General features: G+C 36.2%; 1 protein-coding gene and 1 pseudogene across 2 annotated transcripts; one reads left to right on the top strand and one right to left on the bottom strand.

Moving 5' to 3' along the window:
• The first annotated feature begins 7,659 nt into the window (after window positions 1-7,659).
• On the top strand, window positions 7,660-8,651 carry LOC308347517 (olfactory receptor 9K2-like; annotated as a pseudogene). Its single transcript has one exon. The product of its transcript is annotated as an olfactory receptor 9K2-like (transcript).
• A 9,105-nt stretch (window positions 8,652-17,756) lies between these two features.
• LOC308347520 (olfactory receptor 9K2-like) lies at window positions 17,757-18,743 on the bottom strand (the record flags this gene model as incomplete). The annotated part of the gene is made up of 1 exon (XM_080810985.1): window positions 17,757-18,743. The coding sequence occupies exon 1, from the start codon at window positions 18,696-18,698 to the stop codon at window positions 17,757-17,759; it is 942 nt and encodes a 313-aa protein (XP_080667111.1). The 5' UTR covers window positions 18,699-18,743.
• Window positions 18,744-23,236: the final 4,493 nt, after the last annotated feature.

Genomic DNA, 23,236 nt, shown 5'->3' with positions numbered 1-23,236 from the left:
AAAGTAGTCCAGTTTCATTCTTTCGCATGTTGCTGTTCAGTTTTCTGAACATTATTTGTTGCAGAGACTGACTTTTTTCCATTGGATATTCTTTCCTCCTTTGTCAAAGATTAATTGGCCATATAGTTGCAGCCCATTTCTGGTTTTCCTATTCTTTTCTATTGATTTGTCTATTTTTGTACAGCGTACAATATCCTTTCATGATAAAAACCCTCAACAAAGTAAGGATAGAGGGAACATATCTCAACATCACAAAAGCCATGTACACAAACTCAATCCAATATCATCCTCAATGGAGAAGAACTGACAGCTTTTCCTCTACTGTCAGAAAAAAGACAGGGATGTCCAATCTGACCACTGGTACTTAACATAATAGTGGAAGTCCTAGCCACAGCAATCAGACACCAAAAAATAAAATAAATAAAGTAAAATAAAATAATAAAATAAAATAAAAGGCAACCAAATTGGGAAGGAAGAAGTTAAACTTTCAGTATTTGCAGATGAAATGATAGTCTACGTAGAAAACCAAAAGACCGGGACACCTGGGTGGCTCAGTGGGTTAAAGCCGCTGCCTTCGGCTCAGGTCATGATCCCAGAGTCCTGGGATCGAGTCCCGCATCGGGCTCTCTGCTCAGCAGGGAGCCTGCTTCCTCCCTTCTCTCTCTGCCTGCCTCTCTGCCTACTTGTGATCTGTCTGTCAAATAAATAAACAAAATCTTTAAAAAAAAATAAAATAAAATAAATAAAAAAATAAAAATAAAAATAAAATAAAATGACTTAAAAAAAAAAAAGAAAACCAAAAGACCGTGTTAGAACTAATACATGAATTCAACAAAGTCACAGGATTCAAAATCAATGAACATAAATCTGTTGCATTTCTATATACCAACATTGATTTGCTTGTGTGTAATGTCTCTCCTCCACCCCTGCTACTTTGACAATGTCTCTTTTTTGCTCATTTTTAGAATTTTATTCTGATGTGCTTTATTTTGTTCTCTATCTATGGGATTTCTCTATATCTATTTATGGGATTTTGCTCATTTTCTTGCATCTTTGTGGTTAGATTTGTCATTAAATATGAAAAAAAATTGCCCATTATATTTTACATTATTTTTCTGGCCCTTTTCTTCCAGTTACATGTAAATATTTTCTCAGTTGTCACTGAATGCCTGTTCATTATTTTTCCTTTTTAACTCAGTCTTAGGTTTCATTTGTTTCTATTGCTATATATTCAAGTTTAAAATCTTTTCCTCCTGATTTGTTTCCTTTTCTCAAGAATTACAGTCATTCACTGCTTATTATACAATCTCTGGAAATAGTCAGTTCATATATATTCTCCAGAGTTTAGTTTTTTTGTCACAGAAGGCAAACCTTCTTGGTGTTATTCTTTCATGAGTGGATATGGAAACATCTTAAATTCATTATTTTTTAAATATCAAATGACATTTACATTGGTAGTGTGAACATACAGTTCAGTGAGGTTTTATTATTCTTTATATATTGACATATTTTTAATATTCTGTTTAAATTTTTGAAGATAAATTTATGAAACAGATTTACCTATAATTTTTATTTTAATTTCTATATGAGACTTATGACAGACTTAAATACAGCTAGGAAATACTGTCTTTATGATGATGCGTGTTTATATAAGAATGATCTTGTTTCTTTTCTTAAGATTTGTTTATTTATTTTAGAAAGAGAGAGAGCATGCACGTGAGTGGGGAAAAGAGAAAGAGTGAGAGAGAATCTCAAGCAGACTCCCTGATGAGCACAGAACCTCTGTGTGGGGTTCTATCTATGACCCTGAGATCATGACCTGAATGGAAATCAAGAGTTAGATGCTTTAGCAACTGAGCCATCTAGGTTCACCAATCTTGTTTCTTCAATGATGTTTGATAGTAAACACTAGCAAAGTAAATTAGAAAAGAATCTTTCTTCATGGGAAGATTATTATTAAAACTTAATTTCTATAGATGATATTTTCAAATTTATATTTCTCCTTTATACATCATCTTGGTCTGTTTAAAATATCTTTAAAAGATTTTCCATTTTTGGTAAAAATATCCTTTATTATACAGCTGAACCCCTGAGCACAGGTTAGGAACATAGAACTCCCATACAGTTTAAATCTGCATATAATTCTTCATTCTGTAAAAATGTGACTACTAATAACTTGCTGTTGACCAGAAGCCTTACTGATAACATAGTTTATTAACATATATTTGTCTGTTATATGTATTTTATGCTGTTTTTGTAATAAAATAAGCTGGAGAAAAGAAAATACTCTTAAGAAAATAATAAGGAAGAGGCAGTACATTTACAGCACTGTACTGTATTTATTGAAAAAAATTTGCATTGAAGTGGACCCATGCAATTCAAACCCATATTGTTCAAGGGTCATCTATATATATTTTTTAAATATCAGGAGGATCTGTAGTGCCATCCCCTTTTCATTCCTGATACTTGTCATTTAATTTTGCTGTTTTTCCATTGTTACCATGTTGTTTTTTTTAAGATTTTATTTATTTATTTGACAGGCAGAGATCGCAAGCAGGCAGAGAGGCAGGCAGAGAGAGAGAGAGATGGAAGCAGGTTCCCTGCTGAGCAGAGAGCCTGATGTGGGGCTCCATCCCAGGACCCTGGCATCAGGACCTGAGCCAAAGGCAGAGGCTTTAACCCACTGAGCCACCCAGGCGCCCCATGTTTGCCAGGGTTTTAAACATCTTACTAGTCTTTCCAAGAATCTGTGGTAAGCTATGTGATCACCTCATACCTGTCAGAATGCTAAAATCAAAAACAAGAAATAAGTGTTGATGAGGATGTAGAAAAAAAGAAACCCCATGCACTGTTGGTGGGAATGCAAACTGGCGCAGCCACTGTAGAAAACAGTATGCAGATACCTCAGAAAGTTAAAATAGAACTACCCTATAACCCAGTAATTTCACAACTAGCTATTTAACCAAAAATACAAAAACACTCATTCAAAGGGGTACATGAACCTCCATGTTTATTGCGCCATTATATACAATAGCCAAATTATGAGAGTAGTCCAAGAGTTCATCAACAGATGAATGGATAAAGATGTAGTCTATCTACACAATGGAATATTACTCAACCATTTCAAAAAGAATGAAATCTTGCCATTTGCAATGACATGGATGGAGCTAGAGAATATAATGCTAAGTGAAGTAACTCAGTCAGAGAAAGACAAATACGGTATGATTTCACTCATTTGTGGAATTTAAGAAACAATACTACTTTTAAAAGGGGTGGGAGGTGCCTGGGTGGCTCAGTGGGTTAAAGCTTCTGCCTTCAGCTTGGGTTGTGATCCCTGGGTCCTGGGATTGAGCCCCGCATCGAGGTCTCTCTCAGCGGGGAGCCTGCCTCCCTCTCTTTCTCTCCCTGCCTGCCTCTGCCTACTTGTCATCTCTGTCTGTCAAATAAATAAATAAAATCTTAAAAAAAAAAAAGAAAGAAACAATACTAATGAGCAAAGAAAAAAAGAGAAAGATAAACCAAGAAACAGACTCTTAACTGTAGAGTCCAGAGGGGAGGTGGGTGGGGGGATGGGGGAAATAAAGACTAGTGATTAAAGAATATAGTAATCATGATAAGCATTGAGTAAGATATACAATTGAGGAATCACTATATTGTATACCTGAAACCAATATAACACTGTATGTTAACTATGCTGGAATTAAAATTAAGAACTTAATAAAAAAATAGTAGAATGGTCAGTAGAAAAAAAAGTTAAGCCATGTGAATATCCTATATTATCCATATTTTGTCCTTTTTCATGAATTTTTATGTATAGCGTTTATTTTTTTTACTTGCTCTTTTCTGTTTCCCTATATTAAAATAGAAGATCAATGGTGATGTTTCTGTTTTACTTGTTTATAATATTTACTTATAATGCTTTGTACATATCCCTCTAAGCACTTATTTTCCTATATTGCAGAAGTTTAGATATAATTTATTATTTAGTTCAAATTAAGTCAACATTTAATTTTATTTCTTTTTGATCCATTAAGTTTTGGGAAGTATTTTTAATGTCCATACCCATAGAGTTTCTCAGTTATTTAATTGTTACTATTTCCTCTATTAAGCTGACCATTATCAAAGAACATATACTGAATGATTTCAATCATTGTATCTGTTGAGGGTTTCTTTTGGTCCCATCTATTATGAATGACAGTAATGTTCTTATGTATTTTAGGCACTAGAATATTTTTATTACTAACACTATTGTGGGGAGTTTAAGGATAAGAAAAAATATATTGGATTCTGGCACAGTTTGGATAACCAAACTCTATTCCATGTGCTTTCTAAATTGGAGTTGTTGGAAAGTTCAAATGTTTCCTGCTACTAGTGTTCTTGGCACAAATTTTGCTCTACCAGTACGATCCACACAAACACGGAATTTTAAAGGGCACAGTGAGTGGACATCAATTTTCTGTTCCTTTTGACATTTTCTGCTGGGGAAATGTCATCTTAGGGAGGTTGGGTAAACATGTGGGCTATTTCCTGCAGCATCGTTGGTTCCCCAACCTCACAGAGAAGCTATTTTGATGGTTAAGGAAGGAGTGACATGTGTCTTTGCTTCCATGTGTCTGATTCTTGGACCACAGTTAAAGTGCTCTATTTTTAAATTGTATCCACTGGTAGCCTATCTTTCTGAATTTTACTATATTGCTCTAAGGGTCATTATAAGCGTTTCACTCCAAAGTTCATCCAGCCTTTCCAAATTTGATAGCCATCATTTCACCCTGATTGGTATTTTCCTGTTCAAAATACTTAAACTGTATACTCTTCCTACATTTACCAAGCTTTTGCTAATACTGTATTATAATAAGGAGAAGCTTTGGCTCCATATACTTTGCTATCTACAATTTTTTAAAAATCTGTTTAAATTCTAGGAATAATTCTTAATTAAAAAAGGAGAAGGGAGTTGAAAGAATTGGAGGGGGAGATGAACCATGAGAGACTGTGGACTCTGAGAAACAAACTGAGGGTTTTTGAGGGGATGGGGTTGAGAGGTTGGGTGAGCCTGGTGGTGGGTATTATGGAGGGCACGTATTGCATGGAGCACTAGGTGTGGTACATAAACAATGAATTCTGGAACACTGAAAAGAAATTAAAAAAATAAAAATTTTTAAAAATAAAAAAAATAAAAAGAATTTTCTAAAAATAGAATTACAATTAAGTTATGAATATATTTAGGGGAAAATGGCATCCTTGTAATATTAATTTCATTAAAGTAATGTGTTTCTGGTTTTACTGTAGTCTTTTAGTCACACATAGTTATTGAGGATTTTTAAATACAAATCATGATCTTTCATAAATATTTTTAAGAATTTTTAAAATGATTTTTGAATATTATAATTTCTTCCATTATATTTTCTACTTAGCATTTAAAAATAAGAAAGCATAGAATTAGCAAAACATTAGCTGACTTTGTGACATAAAGGTCATTTGCACATCATGAAATATGTCTATATCAGGAATACAAGTAACTCATAATTTGAAGTTAACTTCTATCTTTTTTTAAAGCCTAACAAATGTAATTTATTACATGATTTAGTATATTCATTCATCTAAAACTTATCTTGTGTAGCACAAGCATTTAAAGCTGTTTCCTTATGCCTACCGATATGTATGCTATGATAATTATCAAGAAGTTTTTCCTTATCAATACAGAAGATAAAGTCCAGAGAAATTTCCCAAAGGATAGGCAAAACAAGGGAAGGAAAGTTCCTTATATTTGGACAATTATTAGATTATTTGCTTATTTCTGAACTTACTGCAGTCCTCATGGACAGCAGCCCTTGAGCTTGCACTTATGTCTCCATAATTGCCTTTATGATTACTCCTCTCCCAGTGGAATCCATCACAGCGGATGAACAAAACCTCAATGTTGCAAAATCCTGAAGAAAAGTGTCAGAAGTAAAATGAGTAAGACCATCACAATCACTGCTGATACTCTACCAAGTGATCATGGACTCTGGAGACCCAAGGTTATTATGGTTCTTAAATATCCATGGTTATCCCATTACCCTTATTTTAAGATATGTAAGGCATCATAGAATTCAAGAAAGGAACTCTCTCTTATACATATTCCTTAAGTGTACTTGTCCTGACTAAAGAGTGAGAGTCCTCAATTGATGCAGTTTCGATAAAAAGTTATTGTCATGTAAGAATAGGAATATTCATCAGCTTCTATCTCTGCTTCAAAGAAAAAGGTTACCCAAATATGGAGTATATTAAACTGCTTAACTACTAATGGAATTTTATATATATATGATGATGCAATAACAGTGCATTCATTGGGGAGAATAGCATTGACTTGAGAAAATGAACATATATTTGGAAAGTGCTTTAGAAAATGTTATATAGGCTTAGCGATTGTTTTGATGTTAATTTTAAACTAACAATAACGTCTCTTTTTTTATTCTATTTTCAAAAATGGCAGCGTGATAATGGAAACCAAATAGATGGAGGTAAAAAAAAAAGATAAAAATATTTCTTAATATATTTGTCACTGTTGTTTAATGATTCAAACACTGAGAGGCAATCATAATGGCTACAACACTATCATACCGATTATGTGTATTGCTCATATTTTGGTTATATGTAATACTCTCATTTTAGGTAAAGATGATTATTTAACTATAAATATATTGAGAATAGAAATTCAAAATATGACTAAAATTAGAGAGTATGTTACATTCTTCGTAAATACTCAGCAAAATTATGATTTTTTAAAATATTTTTATTTTTTTAAATTTTTCTATTATGTTACATTAGTCACCATACAGTACATCATTTGTTTTGATGTGGTGTTCCGTAATTCATTGTTTGCATATAACACACAGTGTTCCATGCACTATGTGCCCTCCTTAATACCTATCACTGGGCTCATCCATCACCCAACCCCCTCCACTCGAAAACCCTCAGTTTATTTCTCCAAGTCCATAGTCTCTTATGGTTTGTCTCCCCCTCTGATTATTCCCCTTCATTTTTCCCTTCCTTCTCCTAATGTCCTTCATGCTATTCCCTATGTTCCACAAAGAAGTGAAACCATATAATTAACTTTCTCTGCTTGACTTACTTCACTTGGCGTAATCTCCTCCAGTTCCATCAGTGTTGTGCAAAAGCATTTATTCATCCTTGCTGATGGCCAAGTAATATTCCATTGTGTATACGGACCACATCTTCTTTAACCATTCATCTGTTGAAGGGCATTTCTGCTCTTTCCACAGTTTGGCTATTGTTGACATTGCTGCTACTTTTATTTTTTTAGATAATATTTATTTATTTGGGGGGAAAGAGCTGAGGGAGAGATGCAGGCTCCCCACTGAGCAGAGCCCAATGAGAGTCTCCCAAGACCCGAGATCATGACCTGAGCCAAAGGCAGACACTTAACCAACTGAGCCACCAGAGCCCCCCAAAATTGATTTAAATACAGTAATCCATTAACATCTTTTGCTGCATCATAGAATAACTGTCTCATGGACCTGGTATTAGCTAATCAGAATTCCTGATGCTTCATAATATTAAAATTGTTTTATATGCAATATTTAATTAAGATGAAATAATTTATTCTACATTAAATAAAATATTTATGTCACTATAAACAAAGCCCAGATTTCATTTATTTTACCTTCTGCCTCTCAGCAGGTTTCTGCCATGGGTAACAGGGGAACAAGCAATCACACAGAAGTGACTGACTTCATTCTTGTAGGCTTCAGGGTGCGCCCAGAACTCCACATGCTCCTCTTCCTGCTCTTTCTGCTTGTGTATGGCATGATCCTTCTAGGGAATGTGGGGATTATGACCATTACTATGACTGATACCCAGCTGAACACACCCATGTATTTCTTCCTAGGCAACCTCTCCTTCATTGATCTCTTCTATTCTTCTGTTATTGCACCCAAGGCTATGATCAACTTCTGGTCTGAGAGCAAGTCCATCTCCTTTGCAGGCTGTGTGACCCAGCTCTTCCTCTTTGCCTTGTTCATTGTGGCTGAAGGATTTCTCCTGGCAGCCATGGCTTATGACCGCTTCATTGCCATCTGCAACCCACTCCTCTACTCTGTCCAGATGTCAACTCATTTCTGCATTCAGTTGGTGGCTGGTTCCTATTTCTATGGCTGCATCAGCTCGATTCTTTTGACCAGTGTGACATTCACTTTGTCCTTTTGAGCTTCCCGCACCATTGATCAATTTTACTGTGATTACCGTCCACTTCAAAGGATTTCTTGTTCTGATCTCTACCTTCATAAGATAGTTTCCTTTTTCTTATGCAGCATTATTATTTTGCCTACCATAATTGTCATTATTGTGTCCTATATGTATATTGTGTCCACAGTTCTAAAGATAAGATCCACTGAGGGACATAAGAAAGCCTTCTCCACTTGCAGTTCTCACCTAGGAGTCGTGAGTGTACTTTATAGTGCCATCATTTTTATGTATTTCATCCCTGACAGATTTCCTGAGCTGAGTAAAGTGGCTTCTTTATGTTACACTTTAGTCACTCCCATGTTGAATCCTTTGATTTACTCCCTGAGAAACAAAGATGTCAAAGAAGCTCTGAGAAAGATTCTAGGGAAAAAATATTTTTATTTAATTCTATCTTAATAATGATATAACTGAAAGGCCTAGACATTATGATAATTTGGAAAGGCATTGATGTAAATAATATAGTCACGATTTTGGAATATTTAATTTTAGAAAGTTTATTCACTTGAATCCCATGTACTTAGAGCTGAAGAGCACATTTGGGTGTTTTTTTCCTGTTGATTTTGGAATGGAATAGCTTTCTCTGTACTTCATCTTCATTTGGGTGAAGATCATGATTACCATGTAATTTGATTTTAGGGAAAATATATTCCAAGTTTGCTACTGGCACTCAGAGGATGATGTTGGGATATGTTGTTTATCTTGAATCAATAACAAATATTATATAAGGTATATAATTGGTGATATAACAGAATCTGATGTATTAAGACAGAACAAAATATAAGATTTATCAAAGAAATATTTTTGAGTGCTTGATGAGAGAAACAGATACTCTAGAGCATACAGAATCCTAAGGATGACATGTTAGTTGCTCAGTTATTCAGAGGCTGAATGACTGACACACTCCTTAATGTTTTCTCTGGCTTAGATCAATTATTCTTCCAAATCCTCTCTCTTCATAAGAAAACTGTAATGAGCTGGAGCAAATAATCCTAAAATTTGTATGCAACCAGAAGAGACCCTGAATTGCTAAGGAAATGTTGAAAAAGAAAAACAAAACTGGGGGCATCATGTTACCTGATTTCAAGCTTTACTACAAAGCTGCGATCACCAAGACAGCATGGTACTGGCATAAAAGCAGATACATAGATGAGTGGAACAGAGTAGAGAGCCCAGATATGGACCTCAATGGTCAAATAATCTTCGACAAAGCAGGAAAAAATATACAGTGGAAAAAGACAGTCTCTTCAATAAATGGTGCTGGGAAAATTGGACAGCTATATGTAGAAGAATGAAACTCGACCATTCTCTTACACTGTACACAAAGATAAACTCGAAATGGATAAAAGATCTCAACGTGAGACAGGAATCCATCAGAATCCTAGAGGAGAACATAGGTAGTAACCTCTTTGATATCAACTACAGCAACTTCTTTCAAGATATGTCTCCAAAGGCAAAGGAAACAAAAGCGAAAATGAACATTTGGGACTTCATCAAGATCAAAAGCTTCTGCACAGCAAAGGAAATAGTCAACAAAACAAAGAGGCAACCCATGGAATGGGAGAAGATATTCACAAATGACAGTACAGACAAAAGGTTCATATCCAGGATCTATAAAGAACTTCTTAAACTCAACACACACAAAACAGATAATCATGTCCAAAAATGGGCAGAAGACATGAACAGACACTTCTCCAATGAAGACATACAAATGGCTATCAGACACATGAAGAAATGTTCATCATCACTAGCCACCAGGGAAATTCAAATTAAAACCACATTGAGATACCACCTTACACCAGTTAGAATGGCCAAAATTAGCAAGACAGGAAACAACGTGTGTTGGAGAGGATGTGGAGAAAGGGGAACCCTCTTCCACTGTTGGCGGGAATGCAAGCTGGTGCAGCCACTTTGGAAAACAGTGTGGAGGTTCCTTAAGAAATTAAAAATAGAGCTTCCCTATGACCCTGCAATTGCACTACTGGGTATTTACCCCAAAGATAACACATGTAGTGAAAGGAAGGGTACCTGTACCCCAATGTTCATAGCAGCAATGGCCACGGTCACCAAACTGTGGAAAGAAACAAGATGCCCTTCAATGGACGAATGGATAAGGAAGATGCAGTCCATATACACTATGGAGTATTATGCCTCCATCAGAAAGGATGAATACCCAACTTTTGTATCAACATGGACGGGACTGGAAGAGATTATGCTGAGTGAAATGAGTCAAGCAGAGAGAGTCAATTATCATATGGTTTCACTTATTTGTGGAGCATAACAAATAACATGGAGGACATTGGGAGATGGAGAAGAGAAGGGAGTTGAGGGAAATTACGGAGGGCACGTATTGCATGGAGCACTGGGTGTGGTACATAAACAATGAATTCTAGTACACTGAAAAGAAATTTTAAAAAATGAAAAAATAAAAAAAATCAGTGAAGCAGAAAAAAAATAAAGAGCAGGAAGTTAAAAAAAATGAAAAATAAAGGTAATTCATTTTTTGTTATATATGGCTTAGGGAGAATTAATTCATCACATAGATTATTATTGGGTTCGGATGCATTACTTGCCCTATAATATTCACTATGTATAAATAATTTCAGTACTTAGCTCACCATGAAATAAGGGGAAAACAGCTGACTAGAGAACTAAAATACCATATGGAAATCCAGTGAAAAAGACATTTGTATAAAACAGAAAAAGAGAGCAATCTCTTAAGGGAACTGGTCCTAGTGATCAGAGAACATGTCCAAAGCCAATTTTTAAAAATAAATAGCATTAAGCAACATGAAATAAATAGGCTTCTATGCAAAGGGAGAAATAACTATATGGTGAACTTCATGAAGTTTGTTATGCACAAGACAATGAGTGAAGGAGCTTTTTAAAAGGAAACTAATGGAAATCATTCAAACCTCTATGTCAAGCCAAGGAAACTGACCTTAATTCTGTAGACAGAGGTTAGGCATTGGGGACTTTTAGGAAGATAGTACTGTGTTCAAATTGGCATTTTACAAAAACCATACTGGTAGCTTTGTGGAAGATAAATGTTCACAAGGAGAAGATGGTAATTCCAGAAAGTGTGTGATTGTCCAAGTAAGAGGTCATGATGGCTTTACCAAAGGCAGAATTATTAGGGACAGTAAAGAAGAGACTATCTTTAGAATGTCAGGTAAATTGAGCTGAATATTGACTGATGGTTGATAAAAAGAGAATGAGGTGGAAAAATAATGACTTCTAATGCTTGAGCATCTCTGACTCAATGCTACCTCATAAATGAGGAAGGAAATATAAAGGTAATAATTGTTCATGGATACTTCAGAGTTAAGGAAATAGGCTCAGGTGCCAGACTGAGCTTTCAAATTCTGGGTGTGCCAATGTAACTTTGGGCAAGTTACATACTATCTCTGTGTTGTTATTTCCTCCTGTAAAATGGGGTGCATAACAGTATTTAGATCTCAGAGTTACTCGAATGATTAGATCATATAAATTTCATATAAAATTGTTTAACCCACATATTTCAGAGGTGTCAGATTTGCCCATTCTTCCTGCTCTCTACACTATTGATGTTAAGTCTGAGAGGGAAGACAGAAACTTTCTCTGCCCCTTTCCCTTCACTCTCTGCCATGAAGAATCCCCATGTCTCCAAGTATATCTGCTTTCATTTCCAGACAGAGCTTGAGAAACTGCCTACTACTTTGTCATCTCAATCCTTACCCATCTCTCTGGTGACAACTAAGGGAAAAGTTTGTAAAATGACCAAAAAAGGCAACAGAGCCTCCAATTAAATACAAAATAGTATCTTATCATCAGATGTGATATCTATTCATCTCTTTACCTATGTCTTTCTCTAAGAATCTTCTCTTATGCTTTAACAAATGTCATATCTTTCATTCACATTATTAAAAACACAGATTACTGGGGAAAACAGGGGACCCACTAAGTAGAAAAACCACATGAAGATTTCCAAATAAATGCTCACTTGCTAAGTTTGTGTCCTGTTTCTTTCCTGAAATGAAGGACAAACATGTGTGGGTTGAAAGAGGCATATTTTCCTAACCCTCCCCTGGGAATAAAATGCAGAAGCCCTCAGAAAACACCTGAGTCCTATAGTGTAATAAACCTGAAATGAACGGTGCTCCTAGTGTTTTAAATCCTTGTCCACTGGATATTAGTAATCCTTTATCAAAATGAGAAAAAAAAGACCCTGGGACACCTGGGTGGCTCAGTCAGTTAAGCGGCTGCCTTTGACTCGGGTCATGATCCCAGTATCCTGGGATCGAGTCCCACATCAGGCTCTTTGCTCAGCAGGGAGCCTGCTTCTCCCTCTGCCTCTGCCTGCCCCTCTGCCTGCCTGTGTGCGCTCCCTCTCTCTCTCTCTCTCTCTCTCTCTGACAAATAAATAAAACTAAAATCCTTAAAAAGAAAAAAAAAAAGAAAAGGAAAAAAGACCCTAACAATAGTATTGACTGTCAAGGGAGAAAAACATTCCTCCACATGCACCATATGCTGTACCCCCCGCAAAAACCACCATCAGATGCACATATACACATAAAATCAAACATTAGCATGCTTTGACTCTTGCTCTCTCTCTCCCTCTCTCTCTCTCACACACACACACATCCCAGGATATCATTGAAAGGAACACCAAGAAAGATCACTGAATATATCATTCCCTAGAACAATATACATCCAGTGTCATCCAACTGACTCCTAAAAGAATCCTCAAGCTAAGCTAGAAGCTAATAGACCTTACCATAGAAGATAAGCGAAGTAATTTTTCAGTGCTGAATTTTTGCTTTTCTTTCCTGGTATCAAGAAATTTCTGTATTGCTACAGGAATTGCATTCAGGTATATTCTGTTCTCACTCTTGTTAAGAAATTACTCTTCTCATTTTAATTTTCATTCAAGGTAAATGCCTGTGCTATACAGTGTAGGTTCTGAAATCAGGGATATTGTGAATAAAGCCAATAGGAATATGCAAACATCTGTATTTGAGCCAGAACCCACTCCCACTCCCTCCCTCCACTTTTCAGGCTAGGGTGATAGAAAGTGCACAGGCAAGTGAGGACAGGCTCCTCTTCACCTAGAACCCACTCAGGGGCTACCATATCACCTTGAGAGGGGCGGGCTGAAAACATTTCTTATTTCTTCCAGCTCCACGTTGCAGAAGCTCTATTCAAGGCAAGAGTGGCTAAAATGTCTAGAAATCTCTTCCTCTACCCAGGGCCTATTCATAGAGTAGAAGCTAACCCAGGCATAACAGGCCAAGAATTACAGACCTCCAATTCCACTTGCTCCAGTTCAAAGGATAGAGATTTTTTGCCAAGAGAGAGAAGCTTAGAAGATCATAGGCTACTGACCTCACCCAGAAACCTGCTCATAAAGCCAGAGTGTCACTCCAAGAGAACTAGGCCACTGCTCCTGTTCCAGTTCTAGAATGCTCGAACACAGGTTTCACCTAGAATGAAAGGCAAGCCATAACAACAGAGGGCTTCAAAGCTCTCCTCAAGTGAACTGGCTTTATTGGGAATGCAGTGTGGGGAAGTTTAAGCATAAATGATTCTCAAACACAATACACACTTGGTAATAAGCAATTAAGAAGAGGCTGGTAGTTCCATGAAAGCAAAAAGCTAACTGTAGACCAACTAGAAGATTACCAGAGACAACGAGGGAAGGAGACAACAAAGAAAGCTATCCTAGGGTTGGAGCAAACCCCAAGACTGGCCTTAAAGACTATCTTTGCAGAGGGGACCAAAACAATTGGATAGTAAGGATAAGAAACATAGTAAAAAAATATATATAGATATAGATATAGAGAGAGATATATATATCCCACAATGTTTTCAAAACAGTAGAACAAGAAGAATTAGTGGAGTCTCTCTGCTGGGTGGAAAAACTACAGAGGCACATCACTCAATGAAATGATCAGGGGAGGACACAGCCAAAGCTAGCCCAAAACACTGCTGACACCCAAGAGTATGCACAAGCCTAAGGTTATGCCTCTGAGGTGATGCAGAATGCCTCTCAGAGCAAAGAGATTTCAGTAATACAGTCATAAAAATAAACAGGCAAAAAACAAAAATATAGAAATTATTTCAAAAACATATTCTGGAGTTTAAAGGTACAATAACTTGAAAATGTTATATAGTGGGGATCATGCAGTATGTACCCTTTTCAAGTTGGCTTCTTTCACTTAGTAATGTGCATTTATAGTTCCCTCATGTCTTTCACAGCTTGAAAGATTTAGCTCATTTCTTTTTAGTGCTGAATATTAATCTATTGTCTGGATGTACCACAGTTTATTATTCATTCACCGTTCGTGTGCAGGTTCCTGTGTGGACATGAGTTTTCACCTTGTTTGGGTAAGCATCAAGGAGCACAATTGCTGGATTATGTAGTAAGAGTATGTTTAGTTTTGCATGAACCTGAAAAATTGTCTTCCAAAATGGCTGTACCACTTTACATTCACAGCAGCAATGAGTGAGGGTGGCTGTCCCTCCACATCCTTGACAGCATTTGGTGTAGTCAGTGGTTCTTATTTTGGTCATTCTAATAGGTGTGTAATAGTACACCGTTTTTGGTCTGTTTTTTAATTAAGACGTAATTTTTATAGAAGTGTAAGGTATAGAGATTTACCAATTACCCTTTCCCCTCCACACACACATACCTTTGTCCAGTGTCAACATGCCCCACCATATTGGTACGTTTATTACAATTGATGAGCCTACAGTGACACCCATTGTCATCCTGAATCCACAGTTTATTTAAAGTTTTGTTCCATTATTCTATTAGTTTATTCTTTCACAATACCAATTGTCTTGATTGTTGTAGCTGTACGGTTGTGTATAGTTGACATTGTGTAATGTCAGTCCTCTGATTCTGTTCTTCTCCTTCCATATACTGTTGGCTTTTCTGGTCTTTTGCTTTTTCATATAAACTTCACTTTACTATCTGAAGTTTGTCAATAACCAAAAATAACCAAAAAATAACTCATTGAGATTGCATTGAAAATATATCTCAAGTTGGGAAGAAATGTTAATCTTGACAATGTTAATCTTCCTCTCCATGAACCTTCAGCAGTTCTCCATTTATCTGGGTCTTCTTTGAGTTCTTCCATTAGAATTTTATGCTTTTCCTTCTAGAGATCTGGTACACATTTTGTGAAGTTCATTCCTACGTGTTTTATTGGGGTAAGTGGTAGTATAAATAGCACTGTGTGTTCATTTTAAATTCTACTTGCTCAATGATGGTATACGGAAACCAGTTAACTTTTATATATTAACCATGTATCAGGCAATCCTCCTATCTTTCCTATTAGTTTCAGGAAGGTGTTTTGTCAATTCTTTCAGATTTTCTACAGAGATAACAATGTCACCTGTGAACAAAGATAAAGTTATTCTTCCTTCTCATTCTCTTTAATCTTTTATAGTAATTGGCTATAGCTGCCACAGCAAAACACCAGAGACTGGGGGCCTGAAAGACCAACTTTTTTTTTCTCCCGGTTCTATAGACTAGAGATCCATCATCAATTGCCATAAATCAATATTCTAAGGATTCTCTCCTTGGCTTGCAGATGTCTGCCACGGTTTCCTCTTCACGTGGTTGTCCCTCAGAGCACGTGCACATCCAGTATCTCTCTGGATGTGCACATCCTAATCTCTTCTTATAAAGACACTGGTCAGACTGTATTAAAATCCACTGCAGCAGCCTTGCTCCGAAGGTTCTATCTCCAACTATAGTCACATACTGAGATACTAGGGGTTAGGCCTTCAGCATATGAGTTGGGAAGACATAATTCAGCCCATAATACTTTTATTTATTTTTTTGTCTATTGCATCACTTAAGACTTCCAAACAACTGCTGAAGAGATGTGGTGAAGGGCGACATCCTTCCCTGATTCCTATCTTAGTGGGAAAGCTTCTATTTCATTAACATTAAATGTAATTTTAGCTGTAGGTTTTTGTAGATATTCTTTTACAAGCTGAGGAATTGCCCCTCTATTCCTACTTTGCTAAGAGTTCCTTTACTTTTTATCTGTTGGTACCATCACCAGAAACATGATACCAGTTCAGACATGGTGAGACACACCTCCTTCCTGTACTCCCCTCATATTAATCAGTTAATCAGTTCTCTGTATCTAACAAAGAAATTTTCAAATCAGCCTTTTTTTTTTTCTCACTTACATTGCTATACTTCAAACCCACATCAATAACATGAATTGATGTAACAGTATACTGACTCCAAACTTATTCCCTTTAAATACATCTTCCACCTACCTAAGACTTTCCCTAATTGTGAGCACCTGCTCTCAGGCACCCCACTTTGAAATCTGTATGTTTCTCTTTGGCATAAACATCTATGGATTTGAATTGTCTGTGCGAGGTTGTGATTTTCACACTAAATGGTAAGCTCCTTGAAGAATAAGTTATTTACACCTGAACCCACCACAAAACATATTACACAGTCAATAAAATTATGAAACAAATGAATATTCAGAGGCATAGATGAGTAAATTTTAGACCACACACTATTTTAATGACCAACTTGCTCCATACCTTTATTCAATATTTCTCACAATAATTAACAAGGGAAAAAAATGCATGGAAATCCAGACTGAGGGAATGATTGCCCAAAAATGTTTGCACTACCACTTTGGTTTCTTATAGCAAGATTTAGCAACTAGCAGTGTCTCAAAACAACCTACAATACCTGACACGCTTGATAAAAAATTTTCCCAAATTAATGCATATAGCAAAGATTATTTATCATTTGTTTCTTATTATTATTTCTTCCTCTTGATAAAATACACTTACTATACTTCATTCAAAATGAAAATTCAGTTTAACATGTTAAAAAGGTAGTTATTAAGTTGGAAAATATTATTTTAAAAAAAATAAGTTGGGTATTCAGGCACCTGGGTGGCTCAGTCCATTGAGTGTCTGACTCTTGGTTTCCACTCAGGTCATGTTCTCATGGGTCATGACGTTGAGCCCCATGTCATGCTCTGTGCTCAGTGGGGTGTTTGTTTGAAATTCTCTCCTTATGCCCCTGCCCAAACTCTCTCTATCTCACTCTCGCTCTATCACTCTCAAATTAAAAAAAAAAAAAAAGAAGAAGAAGAAGAAAGGAAAAAAAAAAAAGAATAAGAAGTAGAAGAAGAAGAAGAAAGAAGTTGGGCATTATTGTCCATCACTAGTGATTGTGTATGTTGCCAGAAGCAATTTTAAGACAAACACCAGGCAAAACATTGTTTACACAATAGAATGACATATAAAAGTCAGGTTCAGCAACAAACCATTAAAATAAAGGAAATCAATTCTGTGAAACAAAGTCATACTTGAGATAGTGTGAGGTTCATCTTGAAAAAAGATCTAATATTCAGTAAATCTCCAATATCCAGGACATTCAGAATTAACAGTGTTCCAGGTAAGTCACCTTGAAAAATTTCTGGTATTTTTATGGAGAATGATTTTCAGTAATCACAAAATCAATGGTGGAAAATAAATAAAAATCAAAAAACTGTATTTCTCTTCTCTAGAAGTTTCTTTAGTGCTTCTTTGACATCTTTGTTTCTCAGGGAGTAAATCAAAGGATTCAACATGGGAGTGACTAAGGTATAACATAAGGAGGCCACTTTACTCAGCTCAGGAAATCTGTCTGGAGTGAGATACATAAAAAAGACGGCACCATACAGTACACTCACGACTCCTAAGTGAGAGCTGCATGTGGAGAAGGCTTTCTTACGTCCCTCAGAGGAGCGTATCTTCAGAACTGTGGACACAATATACAAGTAAGAAATAATAATAACTATGATGGTAGGCATGATAATGATGCCAGATAAGGAGAAAGAAACCATCCTATAGATGAAGAGGTCAGAACAAGATATCCTTTGAAGTGGACGAGTATCACAGTAAAAGTGGTCAATGGCCCGGGAAGCACAAAAGGGTAAAGTAAATGTCATGCCTGTTTGAAGAACTGAGCTGATGCAGCCACAAAAATAGGAACCAGCCACCAACTGAATGCAGAGATGAGTTGACATCTGGACAGAATAGAGGAGTGGGTTGCAGATGGCAATGAAGCGGTCATAAGCCATGGCTGCCAGGAGAAATCCCTCAGTCACAATGAACAAGGCAAAGAGAAAGAACTGGATCAGACAGCCGGCAAAGGAGATGGACTTGCTCTCAGACCAGAAGTTGATCATAGCCTTGGGTGCAATAACAGAAGAATAGAAGAGATCAATGAAGGAGAGGTTGCCTAGGAAGAAATACATGGGTGTGTTCAGCCGGGGATCAGTCATAATAATGGTCATCATCCCCACATTCCCTAGAACGATCATGGCATACACAAGCAGAAAGAGCAGGAAGAGGAGAATGTGGAGTTCTGGGCATACTCTGAAGCCTACAAGAATGAAGTCAGTCACTTCTGAGTGATTGCTTCTTCCCCTGTCACCCATGGCAGAAACCTGCTGAGAGACACAAGGAAAAATAAACAAATGAACTCCAGGCCTTGGTTCTAGCTACAAATAATCATTACAGACTTAGGACTTACAAACCTATTCTATAGTGATCATACATTTTAACTTTATAAAATCACTGCCCATTAAATTTAAACCATTTGCAACTGATGGTGAATCAAAAGGTTAGTTTTATGTCCCTCTTCATACAAGTGGTGGAATTAGACTCGCTTTCCTCTATATCTAATGCAATTCTTTTCCACCCAAATGCATATGCAAGTATCACTTCTGTGTATGTTTCTGAATCATGATTTAATTGGAATTGGAAGAACTTGGAGTAATTGGAAGAAAGCACAAATAATTTAATAGAATAATATAGTTAGAAAACCTAACCTTGAGTCTTTACATTACAAAGTAGCAGATATAAAGAAAGTAAATGAATTTAAAAATGACTTAAGCAGTACAATTACTTTTTGTGGGTAATGGAAATTTTGAATTCTGCTGTAAGTTATTTACTCACTAAGATCAAGGTTCTGCACAAAAAAACACAAACGTTGCTAGGACTCAAATACTAGTATTTCTTTCCCAGGTGGGCCTCTGCAGCCCCTTCATAATGATCATTTTCCTGCATTTCTTCAGCCTGCAGCTCATAGTTTGTTGTTTTTTTCTTTTTTTAAGAAGACCTACAGGTAGCCTAGATGGAAGAGTTACTTTGGAAAATGATACTGAAAGAAGAAAAGGCATAAGGAAAGGAAGGAAGAAAGAAAGAAAGGAAGGAAGGAAGAGAAATAAAAGAAAGAAAGAGAGAGAGAGAGACCGAACAAAAATACATACGAGGGATTGTTGATTGCATTCTTATTTGCCTGGGATATGACTTTCACAGCCATCATACCTCATTTACTCGACAGCTCAACTAAGGATTGGAACTGATTGTGTTAAAAATATGGTCACTCTTTCTGTCTCCTCAGGGCCCTCTATGCATGGTTCTGCCCAAATAACAATAATAATAACAATAATGGAGCACTTTTTACACACCGGCCACTCTTCTATATGCATTTGGACTAGTTATTTTAATCCATACTACAATAATATGAGGTGAGTACTATCCTATTCTCTAGTTTACACATGGAGAAACTAAGATACAGAGAAGTAAAGTCTGTTGAGAGCCACCTATTAGGGTCAGAAGTGACATTTGTAGTCAAAAACCCTGGCTGCAGAATCCATGCATCCTTAATCACTGCAGATTACCACCTTTTATAATAATCTATTGCAGTTCCTTTACCTGATTTATCTCTATTTATACTCTGGACTTATTAAATCTTCTGGTCTCCAAAGTAAATTCTCCAATCTTTCAACCTCGGTTTAAACACATCTGCACATATCATGCTCCTAAGGACAACAGCTATTATCACCATATTTTAATATTCTCATTGAATATTATTAAGTCTTCCTTAAGATCAAAACTTCAATTTGTCCTCATGCATGTCAGCACAATGTTCTGTGTTTGGCAGATTGCAATTAATTAATATCTATTACATAGATATATGTTGAATGACAATTGAGAATGCAAAATCAGAAAAACTTGAAGACTTTGAAATACTCAGATGGTTAGCATGAGTTTAGGTTTAAGCACAGGAAAGAATGTCCAAGGCTGCTTCTCACATTTACTAACTGGGACTTTGGAATAAGTAACTTATGTAACTTGCTTATATGCTCTATATAATCTACTCATGGCAATCAAGTTATTGCCATAACTTCTGGCAAGTGACTATACCATGGTATCCTCACATAAACCAGGGTTGAAAACACTATAACTCCCAACGTTTTCCTAGCGGTACTTAGATAGTACATGTAAATAGAACCATTTCTGACAGAATAAGCACCTGACAGGTACTAGCTATTACCGTTTTATCATATCTTTCTGTGCTCAGTCAACAATGCACACCAAAATAATCAGCACTGATTAAGTTAAAAATTAGTAATATGTTTTGGGTATTATTTTTTTGATAAACCATCCTAAGTTGAGGAAGGAATCAAGGAAAATGCTAAAGATTAAAAAGAAAAGTCATAAAATACTTACTTAAAACGTGAAAAGAGAGCCTGAAGTTGTCATGAAATATTTCTTCAATATAGTCTATTTATTTTCTTCTAATCTCTCCCAGGGTAAGATTGTAGATCATTTTAATTATCCAGATTTATTCCTATCAAACTTGTGCTAATGTTAATAAGTTTATGCCCAAAGATGCTTAAACCTAGCAAAGAGAGTCTTTCCTAGAGGAGCCAATAAACAAATAGTCAGTTTATGACTTATCACTTGTCAAAATTCACATGTTTTAAGATTTATTCTCACCTTTGTTGTTTAAAGGAAGCAGCAGAATCCTGGTCTTTAATTCTTCTTATTCTCTTAATTCTAGAAAGGATAAACATAAAGTTAATTAATGACAATGCCACAGGTTCTAAATAACCGCTATGTCAAGTAAAATGAATCCCTCCCCCCTCCAAAAAAAACTTCCAAACCCATGTTTATCATCCGAGTTTTAGCTCTTCCCATAGAGAAATTGAGCTAATTTCCCTTGTTGCTCTAATTAAAAACTGTACTTTTTTTAGGTAGTCGATTTCCTGAAAAATGCTATAGTCCTTTGTGGAAGAGACACAAGGTGAATTTTCCAAATGATGCTTTGCTAATACTGAAACAGTTCCAGGAATTATATTCTATAGTTACACAAAATGAATCCAAGGAGTCAATCCACAGGATACTCTGTCCTGCATTCTTGGATGCTGAATGCTTTTAAAGAAGCAAAGTAGATTATCTTGGATATGTAAGTAGAGGTCCTGAGCCAAGCAGAATCTCTGATCATCCACCAGAATGTAAGCAGCAGTTATCTTTACTAGCTTTGATTTTACCATAACGATGTAACTTTTTCAAATAATTACAGCACTGAGGTTTCTCTTACCTTCTGAGAGATAGTCCCCCTGGGATAGAAGGAAGCATAAGTTATTAAGATACTCAGGCTCGGGAGTCAAGATCCATAAGGACCACAGAATCTCTAGATTTGGGGCGGGGGCAGGGAGGAAAGAAAAGGAGAGGAGAGGAGATGAGAGGAAAAAAAGAGAAAAGGAAAAGAAAGGAAAAAAAGGAAGATAGGGAATAAAGGGAAGAAAAGAAAGGAAAAAGAAGAGCCTAAACTTAGTAGGAGTCAAAATACATAACAACAGTTAATTTTTTCTCTTCTTGTGTGAATCCTTTGGGAGGGACCAAAAGGATCTTTCATTCCTAATTTCTTCACTGAAAAAGAAGCATTTCAATTTATCATTACATCATTACAGCAAAACTTGTGGTAGGCTAACCGACATAGATATGAAAGAAAATACTATGTCATGAAATATATTTTTAGGGAAATTTTTCTCCTAATCATAATGTTCATTCATTTTCACTTAAAACTCTCTATATTTATTCCTTAGCTCTATTTTATTACTGATAATTGATAATTAGAAGTACAATAGCATGGGGATGATGTGGGGTAAATTAGCCTAGCAAATACCTTCTAATTCCTTAAGTAGAGGTTAAACATTGATTCATTGGATTTACAGTTAGGTTCACCTTGTAATTTTATTTTCTTGAAAGTTTTGTCCAGGTGTCATATATTAAGTAAGTAATTTCCCAATAGTTGCTGTATAAACTTCAATTATTTTTTAAACTGTACAATATCAGTCCAAAAAATCCCATTCGTATATAATAAAAGTTAAATTAAAGCAATGGTAGCTCCTAAGTCCTCACATGTGCACTGGTCAAGGGCAATATTTGATCATTTCTTTCCGTATGTACCCTTGTCTCAAAAATAGACTCAGAATCCAGAATCTGCTTACCTGGTGGAGTCATCCAAACTCCACTGATGAAGAATCTGGGCCCTTGTCTTGCCATGTTGAATTGCTATACTTGTTGATTAATATTTACTGGCAGACACGATGATGTTCCAAGGCATTCTGGAAAATTCCCTGGGTTACTTCTATACACCTCCCCCTCTCCTTTCTATTAATATCTTTTGCTAATCACTATCAGTTACCCAAAAGAATACAAAGCATTTTGTTTACCTGTCGGTTCAGTGAAATGAATACACAGGAGACAGGAGCAATTGCTGTGTCCCCCCATAAAATTATCCTCCCGTTGAGTAATAAGTACACTAATTCAGAAAAGTCTAATGACATAGGGACAGCAATGGGGGAAAGAGGGTGGGTTAGCAAGTTTTAGTGTGGTCACTGGCATTCCCATTTTGACCCAAGGTACTTGGGCCAACAGTCTGATTATGAAAGAAATAGCCTCAGACATTGTTTGATAATTCTCAGTATAGACCATATCCTTGAGACAATAACCCAACTTTGTAAAGGGCTAATAGCAGATGTTCTAACAACTGAGTCTTTGTAAGTGATTCCACCATCCATTAGTTCCCTTGATTCTCTTCTATGTGGTGCCTGATGATTCCACTGAATTCCATGGGAATGAGTGCCTTGCCTTACTTCTGTTCTTGCAAAGTGAGTGT

Source organism: Martes martes (assembly GCF_963455335.1).
Source record: "Martes martes genome assembly, chromosome: 8".
Classification (NCBI taxonomy): domain Eukaryota; kingdom Metazoa; phylum Chordata; class Mammalia; order Carnivora; family Mustelidae; genus Martes; species Martes martes.
The sequence above is the reverse complement of the archived record's forward strand: the minus strand, read 5'-3'. Positions and strand labels throughout refer to the sequence as shown.